The sequence below is a fragment of the Tupaia chinensis genome, unplaced genomic scaffold (assembly GCF_000334495.1).
Source record: "Tupaia chinensis unplaced genomic scaffold, TupChi_1.0 Scaffold000362_1, whole genome shotgun sequence".
In the NCBI taxonomy this organism is placed as follows: Eukaryota; Metazoa; Chordata; class Mammalia; order Scandentia; family Tupaiidae; genus Tupaia; species Tupaia belangeri.
The window spans coordinates 3,015,001-3,036,116 of record NW_006159859.1 but is presented as its reverse complement, the minus strand read 5'-3'; the positions used below and the strand labels follow the sequence as shown (position 1 = coordinate 3,036,116).

General features: G+C 40.1%; 1 protein-coding gene across 3 annotated transcripts in view; it reads left to right on the top strand.

Annotated features, from left to right (window-relative positions):
* PRDM5 (PR/SET domain 5) overlaps positions 1–7,399 on the top strand; it is a 150,826-nt gene extending 143,427 nt beyond the window's left edge. For all 3 annotated transcript variants that reach the window (XM_006153109.3, XM_006153108.3, XM_006153110.3), the window contains one exon: positions 5,575–7,399. In XM_006153109.3, the coding sequence (XP_006153171.1) occupies positions 5,575–5,739 (165 nt within the window). In that variant the 3' untranslated portion in view covers positions 5,740–7,399. The remainder of the gene's footprint in view (positions 1–5,574) is intronic.
* The last annotated feature ends 13,717 nt before the right edge of the window (positions 7,400–21,116 follow it).

Genomic DNA, 21,116 nt, shown 5'->3' with positions numbered 1-21,116 from the left:
GAAGCCATTGAAAAATTTGGTATCAGTTGTTCTTCAATTGTTTGAAGGAGCCAGAGAAATAGAACATGAGGGTTAAGTTTTAAATCTATTTTCTCTTTGATCATGAATCTTAGGATATATGTTTAAGAAATTTTAACAATTCTCTCTCTTCAAAATACTCTCTATAAATATCTTATTTGATTTCTTTAGAATTATTCCATAGTCTTTGGGAATACTTATATTGCTTATAGAGACTCTGTCATCTGCTTATTATCTATCTATCTATCTAATCTATCAGACATCTGCTTTTAATTCTTTCCTGAATTCAACGAAAACATATGGAGTGACTACTCTTGTCCTCATTTTCCTTAGTCAAGTAAGGAGAAAGACATAAATGAATTACAGGAATAATGAATTAGGCTTGAAGTATGAGTTTGAAGAAAAGTAAAAGCCTTCTATGAGGATGTGTAGCAGAGAACGTTACCTGGCAGGCTAGTCCTGCAAGCTTCCTGAGAAATGAGTAGGGGTGATCTCAATCAGGAGAGGTGGGAGGGCCAGCCAGTGGTGTGGTGGTGAAGGTGACTGGACCCCACGTGGCCAATAGAGCAGTTCAAGTCCTGGACCCAGAGGCTTGAGAAACACTGAGTACATGTGTGAGCATGCCATGCCCCAAATCTTGAAAGGAGGGAGAAATGGAGAGGGGACAGTGGTGTGAACATCTCCCACAGGAGGTGCTTTCTCATTTTCCCACTCCCTCTCTGTGTCTCTGGTAAGCATACGCACCATATGATAAATTAAAAAGAGAGAGAGACAGAGAGAGGGGTGAGAAAGTGATGAGGCAGGAAGCTGTAGTATCTTCAAGAGCCTGCAGGAAGGCTATTGAAATTGACTAGAACTCAGTGATTCCTCTAAAAGCAGGAAGGAGCCATGGAAGAATTTTAGGTAATAATATGACATTGAGGGACCAGCAGATGGCATAATGGTTATATCCCTGGACTCCCACATAGTTGACTGTGGATGGTTCAAGTCCCGGACCCAGTAGCTTAAAAAATTCACATCAGGCACATGTGTATAAGTGTCCACAATACCAACAGAATGGAAGAGAAGGGATTGTGGTGTGGCCACCTCTCCTTGGGCGTGATTTCTCACTTTCTGTCTCTGTGTCTCTCTTTGTCTTGCTGGTAAGTGCATGTACCATATAGCAAAAATCTCTCTTAAAAATTCACATACAAAGAATATGGTATTGCTATTTAAAAAAAAAGAATCTTCCCACCTGTTCTGTGGAGCATGAACTGGATGGGATGTGGATGAATACAGGGGCATTCAGATAGCATTGATCTGATCAACTGGGCCCTTTAAGCCTTGTGAGTGTTGCATTTGCATCCCTGCCCCTTATAGTTCAGGCAAATAGTAACCCCACTGGTCAGGACAATAAAACACAATCCTAAACATTGGAAATACGTATTTGCTTATATATTTGTTAAAGAGGACTCTGATGCTAAATATGAGGAAGGTCTTCACAAGGTGCATGGAAAATGTATTGATCTATCATGAAAAAATTACACCTGGATTTCAAAATTGTTTGCACCTAAGTAAACTCAAACTTTAACTCCATTTTTTCATAAACATTTGAAGTCCCCTTGTATATATCATATCTTAAGATATTGCCTAATGAAAATATGAAGACATAATTATTAAATTAATGTTAATATATTATTTATTTTATCTTTATTATATTTTCAAACTTCACGTACATATCTTTAATATGCTATATAGATACAGTAATATGAATATATGTTTTATTTAAAAATACGGGTAACACAGGTGCACGTGCATGCTGAAATATTTGTGTATTGAGAGAGAAGCACTGGTCTAGGCATCCATGACTTTCACTTTAGAGGGGATACAGATAATTGGGTATCTCTAGGCCTTCAAGAATCGTGTAAAAGGAGGGGCTGGCAAGTGGCATGGTAGTTAAAGGCGCTGGACTCGCACATGGCCAACCACGGTTCAAGTCTCGGACCTGGTGGCCTACTTTCTCATTTCCTCTCTCTCTCTCTCTGTCTCTCTCTGATCAAACTGAAAAATAATAATGATATTAATAATAAATAAAGTTAAATAAAATAATTCTAAAAAAAAGAACTGTGTAAAAGGAGAAAACAGTAGAAGGTCGTAATTGATTAGATGAGATGAGGATGGGGGGGGCATTGGGTCAAGACTGACTGCTAGATTTGAAGTAAGAACCCAGTAGAATGGTTTCCATCCTGTATTTCAATCTTTGAAGAGGAGACATACATTATGGTTTTTTGAAGACTTGCTCTCTCTTGGTCTATGCAAGGTGTTTTAGAGGAAGTGCTACTAAATATCAGTCACTCTATCAGCATTGTTTTGTATGCTTTTATGCAATTCTAACTTTCCTTTTTAAGTTGTGTTCATGTGCATTTTTTAATATAAATGCATTTCTTCTGTACAGCATATGTTTGCATTTTGCTTTTTACCTTAATTGCAGTCTTATCTTTCAATAAGGGTAACTCGGTACCTTTAGAACAATTACACAATTTTATTTATTTTGCACTCTTTCATCATACTTTGTGTTTTTTTTTGTGTGTGTTTCTTGTGTCTTTTCTGTTTCCCCTTGGTTTTCACTACATGCATTCTGTTTTTGAAGGTGTATACTCTATTTTTAATTGTGATCATGCAGCTTATGCTTTTGAGTCATTAAAAAAAAAAAGTCATTTCCTAAAGTTGGCCAGATGCATTGTGTCTACTATGGAAAATTAGCCTATATTTGCTCACAAAACCACTTGTGTATTGCCACTCTTTGCTATTTTCTCTTCTGAATCCCACCTGTGGTGGCTTTTGGCTTCCTCCTTTTAACGTTAGACTCTTCATCCTTACTTACTGATGATATTTGTTGCTAGGAAGGATAAAAAGAGAAAAAATAGGTACAAACATTTATTAAACGTCTGTAATATAAACCTATTAGCGAGGTTAGAAGGTGGTATGGTGCTTAGGGGTGCTGGACTCCCACATGGCTAACTGTGGTTCAAGTCCCTGATGTGGTGGCTTGCTTTCTCACTTTCCTTCTCTCTATATATATCTTCCTCTTTCACTCTTACATCTAATTTAAATAAATAAATAAAGTTAAATAAAATAATTCTTTAAGAAAAGCCTATTCATATGAGTATTTTATTTAATCTTCATAATCCTGTGAAGTAACTACCAATATTGTCACTTTTCATGTGAGGGAACTGAAGTTAAAAGAGATGCCTTATCTTTTTATTTATTATTATGTTATTACTTTTTATACATTCAATCACTGTATATTATTACAGCTTGCACAGTGAATTTTCCAGCATGAGTACTCCAGTTAAAGATACTTTCATATACGTTATCATCAATTGATAATTTTCCATTTTTGTGTCCCTTAAGTGTTTTACTTCTTTCTTTTTCCCCCTTGAGTCCCTTCCTTTTACCCTCCTCCATTTCTCACCCTCCTCCCACACTGTCTGTAGTATCTGCAATTGTTCTCCATGCTTTTGTTTCTTCCATGGAACCAACTCAAATGTCCATGAGCAAATGAATGGGTTAAAGACATGTGGCACATGTACACTATGGAATATTAGTCAGCCATGAAAAATGAGACGTTGACATTTGATAGAAAGTGGACAAATTTGGAAGATTTATTGCTAAGTGAAGTGGGCCAAAAATGAAAGAGAGGCATTGTATATCCCCACTTAATATATATCGAATGTCTGCACTCTATGGCAAAAACTGAAAAATTGGAAGGTATAAGAAAGCCTTGTCTATTTAAATTTCCTTAGTAAGTGATAGAGTTGGAAATCAAACCCGGGTTGGCTCTCCAACAAGCTCATGAATTGAGAGGCTACTCTGTAGTCATTACTTTTACCCTTAGGGTTTATGAGCAAAATGAGCAGAAATCTTCAGATCTTCCCTCTCAAAAAGGAGGAGGGGCTTTAGCGAGTGGAGACACACAATAAACAATAGAGTAGGTAATGTAATTACAGTGGAGCTGAAGGAGACAAATACTTTAAAAAAAAAAAAAAATGTGATCAGAGTCTAGGGGATCCAGAGAGGACAGCAGGTTTCAGTTTCAAATCTGGAGGCCAGAGCAGGCTTCCTGGGAAAGTAGTCTGACTCTAAAGTTTCTTTTCTTTGTACCACACTCTGCTGCTACTCCTGTGCCCATGAAAATGCATCATTATGGGGTTACTCCACCTTCTTACCAAATTAGGGGCCTACATACACCCTAATGAGTGTCTTGTTGCCATGAATGTAAATCTTCCTTTCTCCACAAGGAGAAAGCAAATTTTTTCTTTACTTCAGTGTTTTCACAAGTCTTAGCTCATTCAGAGCTCCTGCTTTTTCTTTTTTTCTTTTTGGAGAGGTTTTTGCTATAGGGTGTGTGCCCTCGCCAGCAAGAGAGACAGAAAGTGAGAAATCACCTCCCCCCAGGGAGGATGGGCATGCTACAATCCCTTTTCCTCCGTTCTCCTCTTGGGATCTTGGGCACGCACGCACACGCACCTGGCATGAGTTTTAAGCCACCAGGTCCAGGATGTGAACCGTGGTCGACTACATGGGAGTCCAGTGACATAGCCATTACGCTAACTGCTGGTCCCCAGAGCTCCTGCTTTCTTTATGGTATTTTACAAGCCATTTCCTCTCTCATTATATTCATTTTGTTTTTATGGTGTTTCTGTGTTATTTAAATGTGTCTTATTTCACAGTGGATGTGCTTTTGAAGAGTTTCATGTCAATGGACTGTTTGTAAAGAACATCATACTTTGAATTCCATTTCATTTTGTTTTATAACTTGAATACTTATGTCTTCCGTTTTCTGCGTGAATTTAATCTTTTTAATTATTGAGCTGTTCATGTATGTTGAGCCTGGTAATGATATAGTAGAGTTTATGTGAGGTAAATTTGTTACATTCCTTTGTTAAACAAAGCCTGTATAATAAAAAAGAATAAGAAGTGTAATAGTGATTAATAAATTTCCACTTAGGATGCTTAAAGAAATGTTAACCCTTCACGTAACAAGTGGAACTATTGGATTGTCGGAAAAGTCGTGATGCATTTTTGCATAGAAAACCATAGAAAAATATGTCATGACTTTTTCGATGACTCAATAAATGGAAAGGATAACTGTTAAGAAATGTCTTCTGCTATTTATGCCCAGCACAGAGATGCCATCGGTGTTTTACTTAAGAGGTTCCATACGAAATTGTAAATGCACTCCATTATGGTAAGAAGGGCATTGTTTCCAGGAAGTTGTTCTCTGGAGATGTTTAAATCCAGCAGCTGGGAGGAATAGGGGGTGATTGGGATGCAGAGGACACACATTAAATGCAGGTCACTCTTGGGAACTGTAACTAATTTTTTTTTCTTTTTTTTTTGCCCATTAGTTCGGATATCAAATTCCACTTATTCCCACAGCAGTTTTTGTGCTTATGCCTCTGAGTACACACTTGGTAATAGGAATTTGCTGATATACGTTGTTGAAATACTAAGTTGATATCACCTTTTAGGTTTTTCAGTATAATATGATTGGTGTCTTTGGGTCTTTTCTAGGTTTGCGACTTGGCTTTTAGCCTGAAGAAAATGCTGATCCGACACAAGATGACCCATAATCCCAATCGTCCACTGGCAGAATGCCAGTTTTGCCATAAGAAGTTTACAAGGAATGACTACCTCAAAGTGCACATGGACAATATCCATGGCGTAGCCGACAGCTAATGGTAGCTGTCAAGGAATTAAACCATTCTGAAGGGCTCCTAATAGGAATCCCAGATTTCTCTCACCTGATCAGCCTCACTAAAGTAGCTAAAAGTAACTTAACTGGTCTCGTAGTTCTTATTTGCCTACATTTAGAGTCTATAGATGCATATGCAAAAAAGTAAAGAAACAAACACAAATACTTATTACCAAGAAATGGTACTGGTGGAAAAAAAAAGAACCCAATAGCCTTGCAAAATATTTCTGCTCTGCCTTATAAAAATAGAGAAGAAGGGTCATGACTCTTCGCCAGCTCTGTAATGAAGTTTATTAACATAGTTTTCCATCAGGTCTTTTTTATTTTATGGTCATCCAGTGTGTGTGTGTGTCTGTATCTGTGTGTGTGTTTGTATGTGTGCATGTGTACATACACTTGCCAATGGTGATTGTTGTGGTTATTACTAATTTAGACAAAAATAAAAAACACAAAATTCAGGCTACCTGCCTATGTCTTTGTAGATAAGGGGAAGAGCAGAAGTTTTTGAAGTCTTAAGCATAATCGTTGTATCAATATTTACTATTGTATGAAACAGACCAATAATTTATCTGACTTAATAGCTCTATACAACACATGAGTTTAAAAGAAAGAGATATTTGAAAGTGAAAACACTTATTAAAACATTGTTTTAAGAAATTCTCAGGAAACATTTCTTTATTCAGAAGCAGACATTCCCAGTCAGGAATACTGTTATAAGCGCTGAACTAAAATGACCATAACATTTAAGTTTTCATCAAGCTTCTCCTCCAAGTTTCTGTTGGCTATATTTAGAAATTAACATATAAATATATATAACAAAAATAGCAAAGAATGGGGTTTCCTTATTTGCTATGGAACAGAACAGCCACATTCTTTACGAGGGACACAGCCTTTAGACTCACCCCACAAATGCACACAGAGCATGTGATCCAGGTATAATAAAGTCCTCTGAGCATTAACATTCCATTTTGCAAAAGACATTTTCCAGAGTCTTGGCAGTAGGTGGTTCTGAAACACTTTTGAATTACCCTCATCAGCCCATATAATTAGGAATCCAGAGTGAAAGAGACAAACCTGGCAATTGTTATGATTGAAATTGTCACTGAGGCTTCAGAGAAACTGAAGCATGAAACATAATTTCTTCCTTTAGGTTAGATTTCAGTAAAAACCTCGACAGCAACGTACAATGAACAGCTTGTTTGGGCAGATGATATGATACCATGTAATGATGATGTCAGAATAACCCAGAGGAATCCCAAATCAGAAAAAAATGCAAATGAAGCTCAAATCGTGAACCTCTCTAATTGGAACCCACTCAACAGACAGGAAGTCTACTTTTAAGGAAGTTATTTCTTTCTAGGAGTTAAGACAGAGGTTATCTGAACACGGTTCTTTGACTTCAGGAATCTTATTTTAGATGTATTCTCATGCACCTTTTAGTTTTAAGAAGGAACAAAGATTCAATATCGACATTTAAACTCTGTAAAAATACAACATTTGAAATGCACCAGAGATGACTTTTAAAAATGTAAATGCTAGAAATGATAATTTTGGAGATCTATAAGTATGATTATATGTAGCATTTTGTTTCTGAAATCATAGACTGTATTTTGTAAAAATAAATGTTGGTCTTATTTCTCACTATGTCATTTGTTTCGACAATATTTTTAGAGCTAAAGTGTTTTTACTTTAACATGACAATGTACTTAATATCGTTTGAATATAAAAATGAAAGTGTAAAATTTGATATTATTATGACTGGAGAGGTTTTTTTTTTTTTTTTTTTTTTTCCAGTAGTATATGTGTGCTCGCTGGAGAGACAGAGAGACAGAGAGAGAGAAAGTGAGAAATCACACCCCGGGGGAAGGCCATAGCTGCATTTCCTTCTCTTCCATTCTCCCCTTGGGATTTTGGACACACATGCCCACATGCACAGAGTGAGTTTCAAGCTGCCGGGTCAGGGATTCAAACCACTGTCAACCAAGTGGATGTCCAGCGCCTTAACTACTATGCCACTTGCTGGCCCCAAGAGTATTATTTAAACATATCCTGCTTATTCCTCCAAATGCTTCCTTTTCTATACAAGATGTTTCATAGCTGTTATATGATGAATGTGGAACTGAAGAAAAAGTCAAATGCCAATTTCGTGCAACCTCAGTGTCACAGTTTGTAGGCTACTCGGGAGATTCCCTGAAACCATGGTGTCACAATGCTGTGAAGTTAGCTGACAAGGGAAAGGTGCTGGACCTTACTCTAAAAGTTTACAGTTGAGGTATATATATATATATTTTTTTTTTAATTAAGAGAGATATTTGTTATAGGGTGTGTTTGCTCACTGGACAGACAGAGAAACAGAAGACGAGAAATAACCCCTACCCAGGAGGGATGGCCACACCACAGTTCCTTCCCCTCCATTCTCCTCTAGGGGTTTTGAGCACTCATGCACATGTGCCCAGCATGAGTCTGGGACTTGAACCACGGTCAATTACATGGGAGTCCAGTGGCATAACTATTATGTCATCTGCTGGTCCCTTGAAGAGATCTTTTTAAAATGGTATAGAACTAATTGGTATACCAGTCTAACTTTTCAAAGGACTAAAACTAAAATGTGTCCTTAGGGAACCAGCAGTTGGCGTAATAGCTACGTCACTGGACTCCCATGTAGTTGACTGCGGTTCGAGTCCTGGACCCGGTGGCTTAAACTCACTCCATGCATGTGTGCGTGTGTGCCCAAGATCCTGAAAGGAAAATGAGGACAAGAGATTGTGGCATGGCCATCCCCCCTGGGGGGTGATTTATCGCTTTCTATCTCTCTATCTCCCTCTGTCTTTCTGGCAAGTGCACATGCTCTATAGAAAAAACCAATTCAAAAAAATATATATTTGGGTGCCATAACGTTTCATCTAGTAATAGTAGATGATTATTTATAAATAGCTTCATATATATTAGCCTTTGTGTGTTGCTAACTTTTTTTTCCCTTTTTTTAAATAAGTATATTTTTAAGAGAGAGAAGATTAGCATCCTCGATTAGAGTCTCACTTCACAAGTGGCCCATCCGCCTTTCAGGGGTCAGGGACTTGAACACATGCACCCAGTGTGTGTGAGTCAACCCAGGAACTGTATCCTCGTCTTCCATATGGCTTCTAGTCTTGCTGTGTTTTGACACAACAGCACCACAAGTGGCCAGGCCTGTGCTGCCACTTTTACTTTTTTTAACTTAACAACAACAAAAAGATGAGATGTTTTTAAGGCGTGATTGACAAGTGACAAGCATAAATGAATAGTTGGAGGAAAAGTCTTAAAGGGAACTGGAGTATAGGTACCCAAGTTGACGTCTTTTTCTTCTTTCTTGCTGTGAAAGATTTTGGCTCAGGTATGTTCTTGAGGAAAGACCAAACTTTCAAGTGCCTGTGAAGTCATTGCTAAGTAATTTTAAGGCATATTTAATAGTATTGGTAGTTTCAGCTATTTTTTCATAATTACTATTGTCTTTGTATATCAACATGCAAGATTTTGTGTCTCTCGAGTTTCTTCCCATTTCACAATCACTAGTTTACATTCTCTTCTTCATTTTTCATCTTTCCTTCTTTCTTTCTTTGTGGCCATATAAAAGCCTTTCTTGGTTAATTAGTTATTCATGATCAGCAATTTCGGTATAAAGGAGTTCATTGGTGACTTAATCTTTGGAGCTGACTCACTGACAGCCTTGACTAGTTTGGACTCAAAACTGTGTCATCACTCCTGATTGTTAATTTATTACATTAAAGAATAAAACTTAAACTCTGGAACCTTCAGTGCAGGTCATGTCCAAATATTCAAGATTTCCTAGGCCCATGAAATAGTTTGGAATGCAGCACCTATATTGTATGAAAATGATGCTACTAATCCTGTTTCTAAGTATCTTCCTTATAAAACAAAAATGCTGGGGTCAGCAGGTGGCATAAATGGTTAAGGTGCTAGATTCCCACATGGCCAACCATGGTTTGAGTCCTAGACCTGGTGGCTTGAAAGTCATTTCAGGCATGTGTGTTTTTGTGTGTGTGTGTGTATGTGTGTGTCCAAAGAGGGGAAGGGAGGAGAAGGGATTGTGGCATGGCCATCCCCCATGGGGTGATTTCTCACTTTCTCTGTCACTTTCTGTCTCTCTGATGAGAGCATATGCCTTATAGCAAAAATCTCTTAAAAAATTAAGCTTCATGGGAACCAGCAGTTAGCGTAATGGCTATGTCACTGGACTCCCATGTAGTCGACTGTGGTTCGCGTCCCGGACCCGGTGGCTTAAACTCACGCTGGGCGCGTGTGCGTGCATGCCCAAGATCCCAAGAGGAGAACGGAGGAAAAGGGATTGTAGTGTGGCCATCCCCCCCTGGGGGGTGATTTCTCGCTTTTTACTTCCCTGTCTCTTTCTGTCTTTCTGGTGAGTGCATGCGTCCTATAGCAAAAACCGCTCAAAAAAATAAATAAGGTTCATGTGATACGATAAAACAAATGTTTATATTTAGTTATAAAATATAAAGTGTTTAATTACATAAAATAAAAATACTTACCTACATATTTTATATCATTTATCTTCTTAATCATATAGACATTTAGGCAATTAGAAGTTTTTCTTAGATTTATGCCACTTTGGCATATACATAGCAGGAGGAAACTAATCTTTTTTCATTATTTCATTCTATTTGTGTATTTTAAAAAATAATTATTTATTTTATTTTTTGCTTATTAATTTCCTATAGGGTATGTGTGCTCACTAGAGAGAAAGAGAGAGTGAGAGAGAGAGTGAGAGAGAGAGAAAGTAAGCAAGCTGCCAGATTTGGTACTCAAACCAAGGTTGGCTGTATGGGAGTCCAACACCTTCCTCATTGTGCTGCCTGCTGGCCCCCGATTTGTGTATTTTAATATATCTCTTTGTAGTTTTTTCCGTGGGTTCTCTGGAGATTCTTATATGTACATATGTTTTCATAGTCTAGTATTTTACCACTTCAAACGGAATGTAGGTATCTTACCTCATCTGGTTCTTTTACCCCTCCCTCTTTATGTAATAGTTGTTTTATGAGTTCTGTCTACATATATTGGAAGTCCATCAGGCAGTGAGAAGCTCACACACATACAGTTGCTTTCAGCCATCAGACATATTTTGGAGAACTCAATTAGAGAATAGTCTGCTCAGATATTTACCAGTTCTGTTCTCATTTCTTTCTTTCTTTTTTTTTTTTTTTTTTTTGAGAGGTTTTTCGCTATAGGGCGCATGTGCTCGCCAGACAGACAGAGAGAGACAGAGAGACAGAAAGCAAGAAATCACCCCCCAGGGGGGTTGGTCACACTGCAATCCCTTCTCCTCCATTCTCCTCTCGGGATCTTGGGCTCGCACGCACACGTGCCCGGCGTGAGTTTTAAGCCACCGGGTCCGGGACACGAACCGTGGTCGACTACGTGGGAGTCCAGCGACATAGCCACCACGCTAACTGCCAGTTCCCTCTCCTTCATTTCTGAGACTCTGAGTTCCTTCTGGTGTCCTGTCCCTTCAGTCTGGAGAACTTGCATTCGGAAATGTTTTAGAGCAGCTCTGTAGGCAACATGCTTTCCCAGTTTATCTTCACCTGAAAATGTCTTCATTTTACCATTCCTGAAAGGTATTTTTAATGAGTTTGAGATTCCAGGTTGATACATCTTTTCTTTCTTCACTTTAAAAATGTTGGTTCTGGCCGCTATGGTTTCTAATGAGAAATCTGCACTTATTTATATTATTTTCCCCTGTAAGTAATAATTTTTTTTCCTGACCAAATTCAATATTTTTCTTTGCCTTACTTATTAGTAATTTAATCATAATGTGTCTGGGTATGGATTTCTTTAGGTCTGAAGTTTAGCAAGGTTCATTAATGTGTAGGTTTAAAAGTCTTTTGTCACATTTAGGGAGTTTAACTATTGCTTACTCAAATAATTTTTAACATGTCACTCTTCTTTCCTGGTCACACTCTACTGACGCAAATATTAGTCTTCTTGCCTTCCCATAGATACCTGGAGCTCTGTTAATATTTTGTAAGCCCTTTTCTCTGGGACATTCAAATTGAATAATTTCTGTTGATTTATTTTCAAGTTCACTGAGTTCTCTCTTACCGCCATTTTGTTACCGAATCCATCCAGTAGTTAGTTTTTTCTTTTTGTTATTGTGTTTTCAGTTAAAATTTTTAATTTTTCTTTACACATTCTATTTTTTGCAGAGAATTTCTATTTTTCCATTGGTCTCAAGAGCATTTACGATTGTTTGTTGTGGAATAATTCCAATATCCATGCTTATTGATATAGGCATCGGTTCATTTCTTTTCCCATGTCTAGACTTATATGGTTCTTCGCTATCTTGTAATTTTGGATTGTATTTTAGTCATTTTGAATATTATATTTTGAGATTCTGGCTTTTGTTGTAATCCTGTGAAGAATGTTGATGTTTCAATTTAGGCAGGCAGTTGATTTGACTGAATTCAGGTCACATGTTTCAACCTGCTTTCTATAAGCTGAAGTTCAGTTTTCAGGTCTTGAGCAGTTTGTTGGGATCTGCCCTATGTATGTGCCACCCAGTGGCCAGTCTTATAGCTGGGCAGTGGTGTGTCACATCTGCGTATCCACAGCTTAGAGCTAGGCCTAAGAGTCCATGCGTAGCTCTATGAGGTTACTTTCCTTCCCTCCCCACAATCTTTCAGAACATTTCTTGTTCACTGGGACCTCTCATGTTAGTTCTCTAGCTAGAATCAGGGTCTTTGGTTACCCTCCTCTGCTGTGCATTTCTGCAACTTCAGGGTGAAGCAGTTGGAGGACAGGATGGAATAGTGAGTACTGGGCCTTCCTCTTGCTATGGCTGCACCACCAGACAGGGGCATTTCAGTTCCCTCAGGGGGTTGGCTCCTGTGGCCCCTGTTTCTGGCTCTTGTCTTATCATGTTATTTAGGGGTTAGGTTGTTTGAGAACAGAGGAAAGGAGAAGAAAAGGGAGAGATTTCTATATTCTTTTTGAGTATTTTATGTTCCTTGTTCTGCATTGTGCACCAGAGGGCTTCTCTCTATTTGCTCTCTAATGCTCACTTCTAGGTTGCTTGGGGATATTAGAAGGAAAAAAAAAAAAAAAAAGTAGAATACTTACCATTGGTTTGTTTATACTGGAATTCTTCCTTCCTAATTTACCTGCTATTAGTTACTTTTCAGATTTCTTGAATAGCTCCTTCGCTCTGCCAGACTGCATACATGGATTGAATGGGAGAGACACTCCTTCATATTTCCCAGAACCAGACTCCATTCCTTCTCTTTCCGAAGGGGAGCGCCTGTTAAAGTTACCCATTCCTGTCTCTCCTTTGTATATTGAGTTAAGGGAGTAGATCATAACTTTATGTTCAAATCTGTGGATAAAGAAGAGCCGCATCTGAGGCACCTGAATCGTACTGACCTGGTGCAGGTCCATAGACCTATGGACTCAACCTGATGCCATGATTGGACAAGATTTTGGAGTTCTTGATAGAGAGCAAATACATTTGGAATACGGAATGAACATGAATCACAAGGGGTTGGGAAAACCATGAAAACGTACTATTCAGAGCTTCTGCTGCAGAGAGCATAATGGGGAGCTGGCTGTAGTTCTATCTCCTCTGGGTCTCCCACTGCTTTCACATGAGACCATGCTTCTCATGCTCAGAGCAGGAGGACCAATGGGTGCCTATTCTAGTGAGCCCCAGGATGCCTCAGACAGGCATTTTTGATCCAGAGTCTCCCCACGGGCCTTGATTAACCACTGTTAGAACAGCCCTGCCATCTGAGAATCCAACCACTCTGTCTTCTTCCCTCCCTCTCCTTCTGAGCAAGATCACAGCTGAAAGCTTCTTTGTGCCTTCTCTGGCTCCCTCCCCCCCCATCTGGCAGAGGCATTTCCCCCAGTACACCTATTGCCTATCTTATCTTGGAAACTGCTACTTGGAAGACAAGTAATACAATAGCCCAGGGACAAACTGTGGTACACTGTTACATTAATGACCCCTATGTGTTATACTTCTCGCTATCCACATCCTTGTGTAGTTCCCTGACTTATCAACCTGGATTCTCAAGAAGAACACGGTAACAGAACATATATAATGTCGTTTATCAGAAGGGATGGGTTTATGTAATTGTCGGGGTTGCCTAGGCTGGGAACTCCAGCAGAAATCAATGCCACAATCTTGAGGCAGAATTTCTTATTCTCCAGAAGACCTACTTTTATGATTAAGATTTTCAACTGATTGGATGAGGGACACAGACATTATCAAGGTTATTCATTATTTAAAGTCAATGATGGTAGATGTTAACTGTATCTACCAAAAAAGTCATAGAAACATCTAAATTAGTGAGTGAAGAGATAACAGTGCTGTAGCCTAGCCAAGTTGACATGTAAGCCTGGCCATCACACACACGTTGACTTTGGGCTTGGCCATGTGACTTGCTTTGATCCAGGGGTCAGCAATGGCGTTTCGATAATCACCCAGCACATTAGGGCATGCCTTCTTGGAATATTCCCAACACATTTGTGTGTTTGCCAGTGATGCAGGGAGTGGGGAAAGAATGCATCCCCTTTGGGGCAGAGTCACACCACGATCCCTTCTCCATTTCTCCTTTCTGGATTTTGGGCATGTACACACACACACAGAGACACACACCCTGTTTTTCAGGTCTCCAGGTCTGGGACTCGAACCAGGGGGCTGGCCTTGTGGTATCCAGCTGCCTTAATCACCACATCACAGACTGGCTCAGCACATTTCTAAATAACAGGAAACTTCTTAAGACTAAAAGGTAGAGCTTTATTACATTTGACTTACTGGTTTTTGCTGTAATTAATTACAGCTCCAGAATTTGTTCTGTCTTTTCCTGCCATAAACCCATATTCAGTTGCAATTTCCTCAGCTGCCTACTGCTGAATCACAATCAGGAAAAATACCTCAGTGGTTTCAAATCAAATTCCCTTGAATATCAACTCTACTACCTCGCGTATTAACTGTAATTATTTTTTATTACTTTATTCTCAATCCCGGGAAATCTTTGAGGACTGATTTCACTACTTCTTTGCCTCTTTGCTATAAATACCATCATAGATCAAAACAAAGTGCCTAACAGTCCTGAGGTATGAAGTTGACCCTTATGTTCCTGAATTTGTTGCACCTTACAGGGGAACCACTTATTCTGAAAACACTGCAAACACTTCACAAAACCCAGAGCCTCGTGAAGGCAATAATTCATTTATTTGCCTGCAGGCCCAAGGCCAGGGCCATAGAACCTCAGCTGCTCAGTGACAATGGTAAACACTGATGGCTGCAAAGCAGACGTTTTTATTTAGTTTTCAAAAACCCCCTCATTTTCCAAAAAGGATTTAGGTGGCTTAGAAAGGATTTTATTTGTGGGACTGTTTGATGTAGGTTAGTTAAGAGTATTAAATGACTAGAAACCTTAAAAAGCCTGGGATGGACAGTCGTTCTCTATGCATTATCCTCTGGATAATGTAGGATTGTTTTCTTGTTTCAAAAAGACAAGGAAAAATAGTTCCCTTCTGCTAAGAGGCTTCACATCAGACATCAGATTCTCATTTTTCTCCACGTATCTATTTTTCATTCCCATTAATGCTATTACATTATCTGGTCCTTGGCTGTCCATTTCTGTCCGCTGTAAAGCAATCTACATGCTTCTGATTCTAGCTCTATGAGCACGCATCTCCATGCAAATTGTTCAAGTTGGTAAAAGGTCTTTGCATTTTACATATTATGAAGAGTAGAACTCAATTAGGTCTCCCTTTTGCATGTTTCAAAACTTGCAAAGCATTGTTTTTGCCACTTGTATTTGTGTCGTTATTTCTACTGTCAGTGTTTCTCTCTAAACCATTGTGAGATGCGTAGTGTTGACAGAGTATAAGAAGTGGAATTTGTTGGTCCACACTTTGGACAAAACAGATTGCGAAACAAAGAGGTGCGTGACATAAACATGCAGGAATTTGAATGTCTCCAATTAATCATGGTTCGCAGCTGACAAAAACAAGTGACAATAACTGATGTGACCCTTTGAGAAACAATCTGGAACTTCAGCACCCTGGGACATCTTGTTCATTTTTTTTACTCAGCCACAGCTGAATTAATGCGTGTTATAAATTGCTACTCAGAGGGGTGCTTCATAAAGTCAAAGTTTCTGGGACAAATCCCACACCATAAACCATCCCAGAAGTCATCCATTTTCTGGTTTCTCGCCATGTGGTAGTGTGTCACCTTACTGTAAGAAGTGCCGTCCCTCAGAAGATGAGAGTGCTGACTTACCCACACTGCATTTTGCCAGTGTGGATGCCTATATAACTCAATTGAAGCCATAGGAAGTTTATTTGTTAGCTTGAAACGCTCAGACTAGCCATCTGCCTTGCTAAAATGCAATAGTGTGTGCCCTTCCACTGACTCTGCGGTTCCTACAGCTTGAAGGTTTGGATAATAACTGCAACCTCTTTCTCCTGATCACTTTTTATGTATTAAAGCTCATTTAACCCTCACACTAAACAATAAAGTGCCATTATTATTCCCATTATACAAGAGAAAACATGGGGTTAGACAGATTTTCTAAGTCACCAACCTTGTTTCAGCTCTGCTACTGGAATCCATACTCGAAATTGGGTTCCATCAAAAGCAGAATCAGGTGTAAAACTCACAGAAACTAACATTCCTTCAATAGAATACGGAATTCAAAGGAATCTGTTTTGGGACCAGCAGTTAGTGTGGTGGCTATGTCGCTGGACTCCTATATAGTCAACCATGGTTTGAGTCCTGGACCCGGTGGCTTAAACTCATGCTGGGCACATGTGTGTGCGTGCTCAAGATCCCAAGAGGAGAATGGAGGAGAAAGGATGGTGGCATGGCCATCCCCCCTGGGGAGTGATTTCTCGCTTTCTGTCTCTCTCTTTGTCTTTCTGGTGAGTACATACATCCTATAGCAAAAACCTGCCCCCCCCCAAAAAAAAAGAATCTATTTTGTCAGATATTCAGTGGAATGTGCTTCTGGAGAGTGGTTTCTCATTTTCTGAAGATAGCTTGAAAGTGGAAAATTATTCATTGGTAAACTTCTTTAGAGATTTTTGCCTTAAGGCTTGTGCCAGAGAGAGAGAGACAGAGACAGTGAGAGGGGAAGCGAGAAATCACCACCTGGGAAGATGGCCACAATGTAATCCCTTCCCCTCCATTCTCCTCCCAGGATCTTGGGCACACAGGCACTGGATCTGGGACTCTTAACTGCACAGTTGGCTATCTGCTGGCCTCTTAATTGGTAATTTTATAAAAAGTAATTCAGATGTCAGATAGCGCTTGGGAATAGACACTGTCTTTTACTGTCGTTAATCTGTGATAGCCCAATTTTATTCTGCAAAACCTTTTCTGAGGTTTCAAAGTTTTCTGAATGGGACCAGCAGTTAGCGTAATGGCTAAGTCACTAGACTCCCACGTAGTCAACTGCGGTTCGAGTCCTGGACCCAGTGGCTTAATTCATGCCAGGTGCATGTGCGTGCATGCTTAAGATCCCAAGAGGAGAATGGAGGAGAAGGGATTGCAGCATGGCCATCCCCCCTGGGGGCTGATTTCTTGCTTTCTGTCTCTCTGTCTCTCTCTGTCTGTCTGGCGAGCGCACGCTCCCTATAGCAAAAACCTCTCCAAAAAAAAAGTTTTCTGAATTCAATGGGGATTATGTTTATTAACATCATTCACATCGATACATCATATCATTTTTTAAGATAAGCAAAAATGCCTAGAATGTGAAACTGTGATGGACTTGTTAATGTGCAATTTAAAGGGACATTCATCTGCTATGTCATTTTGACAAAAAGGTAAATTTTTCCTTCTCTTCAAAGTTCAGGGATTAGTTATTGTTATGATAATAGGTATATATATAGCTCAAGCAAGAGTAGGCATTTTTGGGACCAGCAGATGGTGTAATGGCTACGTCACTGGACTCCCATGTAGCCAACTGCGATTTGAGTCCCAGACCCGATGGCTTAAAGTCCCTCCGGGCGCATGTGCGTGTGTGCCCAAGATCCTGAGAGGAGAATGGAGGAGAAGGAATTGTGGCATGGCCATCCCCTGGGGAGTGATTTCTTGCTTTCTGCCTATCTCTTGTCTTTCTGGCAAGCGTATGCGCCCTACAGCAAAAAGCTCTCCAAAAATCAAAACAAAACAAAAGGGTAGGCATTTTTTTTTCCAGTCATGAAGATCTGTTATATCACATGTTACAGAACAAGATTGTTTCACACATATTCACATATAACAACCAATACATATCCACACATAAATAGATTGACAGATGGATAAACACACACACACACATTCAAACTTAAAACATACATGCCCTTATGAAATGATAAGGAGTAAAATCTACCTGTCAAGAACTTCGAGAGATCTGAGGTTTTATTCTACTCTCAAGGTAACAAATTAACCTACCAGTTTTATGGATGCTGGTAGAAAACCCACAACTCCTGGATGGGAAACAAAAGACAGCTTGTTACTCACAGCAATACCAGTAGCCAGAGAGTCATCGTTTTTGCCCTGATTCCTGGACCCCCAATCCCCCAGTCTTATAGGACAGTGTCAAGAAGGCCAGGTGGCACCTGCATAGGGACCAGGTTGTGACATAGAAGAGGAACCCAAAGCTTTCTAATGGGCACTAGGTCTGCCTGCCTGACCTTTGGAGAGAGGCTTTTTTTTTTTTTTTATCATACCAGGCAATGATCCACCTGCCCTTTCCTGCAGAGATCTCTATTTCAAAACCACTTGCTGAATTTACATTCTTGAAGTGATGTATCAGAACAGAGAGTCCATGCCTCTGTCTGTAAGAGATTTGTCTCTCAACACCACCAGCAATATTTATTGTGAACATTTGGAATAAAAAGGGGCACATGGCAGAATTCTTGCGAAAATCATCCGGTCTTTGATCCTCTAATGGACACACAAAACATGAAGACGTGTCTAACGTGTGGGCTTTTCTGCCGTATGCATTCTGGAAAGCATATGTTTCCGGGTAAGGGGTCACCCTGACACATTTGGGGCTGCAGAGCATCCGGGCTGGACATGTATCTGCGTCACCTGCTCTGTGGGAACCATTCTGCCAGCTCGACTTCTGGGCCCCTGTGGAAGGCTGAGCAATGGAGCATTAAACACCAACAATCTGGCTATCACAAGGGCTTAATCTCTTTAAGCCCCAAAGGGATCTAAGCGAGCATCAAAATACGCACACCAAATGTGCCTTCAGCTGACTCTTCATACAGGAAAAGCCTAGAACACCAGTGAGAGCTTAGGAGGCCCAGGACTGCCTGTCTTACAAACAGCATATTGAAATGTCTCTCACTAAGGCAGCAACGCGGCAGAATCAATGCCAGACTTCCCTCAGGCTGCCATGGATTTGCTCAGAGCCCCGGAGAACAGGGCAACTAAATGGAAGTAGAGCTTACAAAGGCCATAGTCAATGAATTTATTCAGGACTTTCAGACATCTACAATATTTACTTTTTTTTTTTTTTTTTTTTTTATGGAGAGAGATTTTTGCTACAGGACATGTGTGCTTGTCAGAGAGACAGAGAAAGAGAAAGTGAGAAATCATTCCCCAGGGGGGGTGGTCATGCCCCAGTCCCATTCTCCTCTAGGGATTTTGGGCACGCACGCACACATACACACACACACACACACATGCCTGACATGAGTTTTAAGCTGCTGGGTCTTTGACTTGAACCACAGTCCACTCTGAGGGAGTCCAGCAACGTAACCATTATGCCACCTGCTGGTCCCCAACAATATTTACTTTTAAAGTTTATACATGTTAAAAGGAAAAACCAGCCAATTTAATTGAATCAAGTTTGAATTGAGCAAATCTTAACAGAATTCAAATTGAACAGTTGTCATCAACCAACTTCTGGACAACTCCGAACAGCCTTGTGGCCAACTCAGGTTTAAGTTTCAGAAAGGGAAAGTGGCATACAAAAATCCAAGTGAAGGAATGAGGTAGGGAAACAATTTGGGTTGGTTACGTTCTGAAGTTTGTCTGCATTAACACAGTTTAAAAGGGTGTGCTTGACTGAAGCCTAGCTGCTGTGATTGGTCATAACCTAGCAAGTAAGAAAGTAAGAGAAAGGGAGAAAGAAAGGAGAAAAAAGAAAGAGAAAAGGAAAGAGAAAGAAAGCAAAATAAAGAGAAATAAAAAGCAAAAAAATTGAGGTTAGGGTTTGTTTACAGAAATCAAGGGGGAGTACTGAGGCTTTTATTGAAATTCTTTAACATGCATTTATTTCTTCCATTTACAAAAGAGACAAGAAATAGAGTCATAGGAACCCCCAACAAGGGCCTGATGCCACAACCCACCCCAGCCTCAGTAGCCCTAAGCCATGGCACGTGCACCCCACACTCTCAGGGAGGTCTCTCAGTGTGAACCGGGAACTGTCCCACTAGGTCAACCTTGCAGAGCAGTGCATTGTACTGCTGTGCAGCATCCGACCCCTGGCAATATTTTTAATTTGCTTATAAGGTAGTTTGTTATGTTTGTAAAGATACCATTTTACTCTGAATTGCATGTGAGATTGTTGAGCCTAATTATTTTTATCAATTTGTTTATTTATTGCCTTTATGAGAATGAGAGAGACAGAAAAAGAGAGAAGCAGCCTCAGCAGGGTCCCCTACCATGATCCACCCCCAGCCTTCCCAGGCACCCAGCATCGCCGACACGTGTGCCCAGCATAGACAGACTAACTGGGACGCTAAACTTGGGATCTGTCCTAGAGGAGCCAGCATCATCACTTGAAGAGTGTTATCACCGTCCCACCAAAGCCAGCCCTATTCTCATTTATGTTTTAAGAAATTTTTGCCTTAGGGCATGTGTGCTCCCTCGGGAGAGAGACAATGAGAGGGAAAGTGAGAAATCACCCCGCAAGGGGGATGACCACGCCAAAATCCCTTCTCCTCCTTTCTCCTTCTGGGATCTTGGGCATACACTCATGCACACCCGCTTGGTGTGATTTTCAAGCCACTGGGTCTAGGACTTGAACCGCTAGCAGCTAAGTAGGAGTCCAGCGACGTAAGTGCTATGCCATGTGCTGGGCCCTGTTCTGTCAATTCTTAGAGCCTCTGAATATGGCCGAGTCCAGTGGAGAGAATAGAGTTCTAGACTTCCCAGGACTTGAACCCTGATTCTGGGCATGTTACTTATCTTTTCTCAACCTCAGTTCAGTTCCCATCTGTAGGTACGGATAATTTTTGACATTACGTAGGCTATTGTGAAGATGTGTACAAAAATTGCTTGGTCGATGGTAGCATGCAGAAGTGACTCACACATAACCTGGAGGGTGGAGGGCGG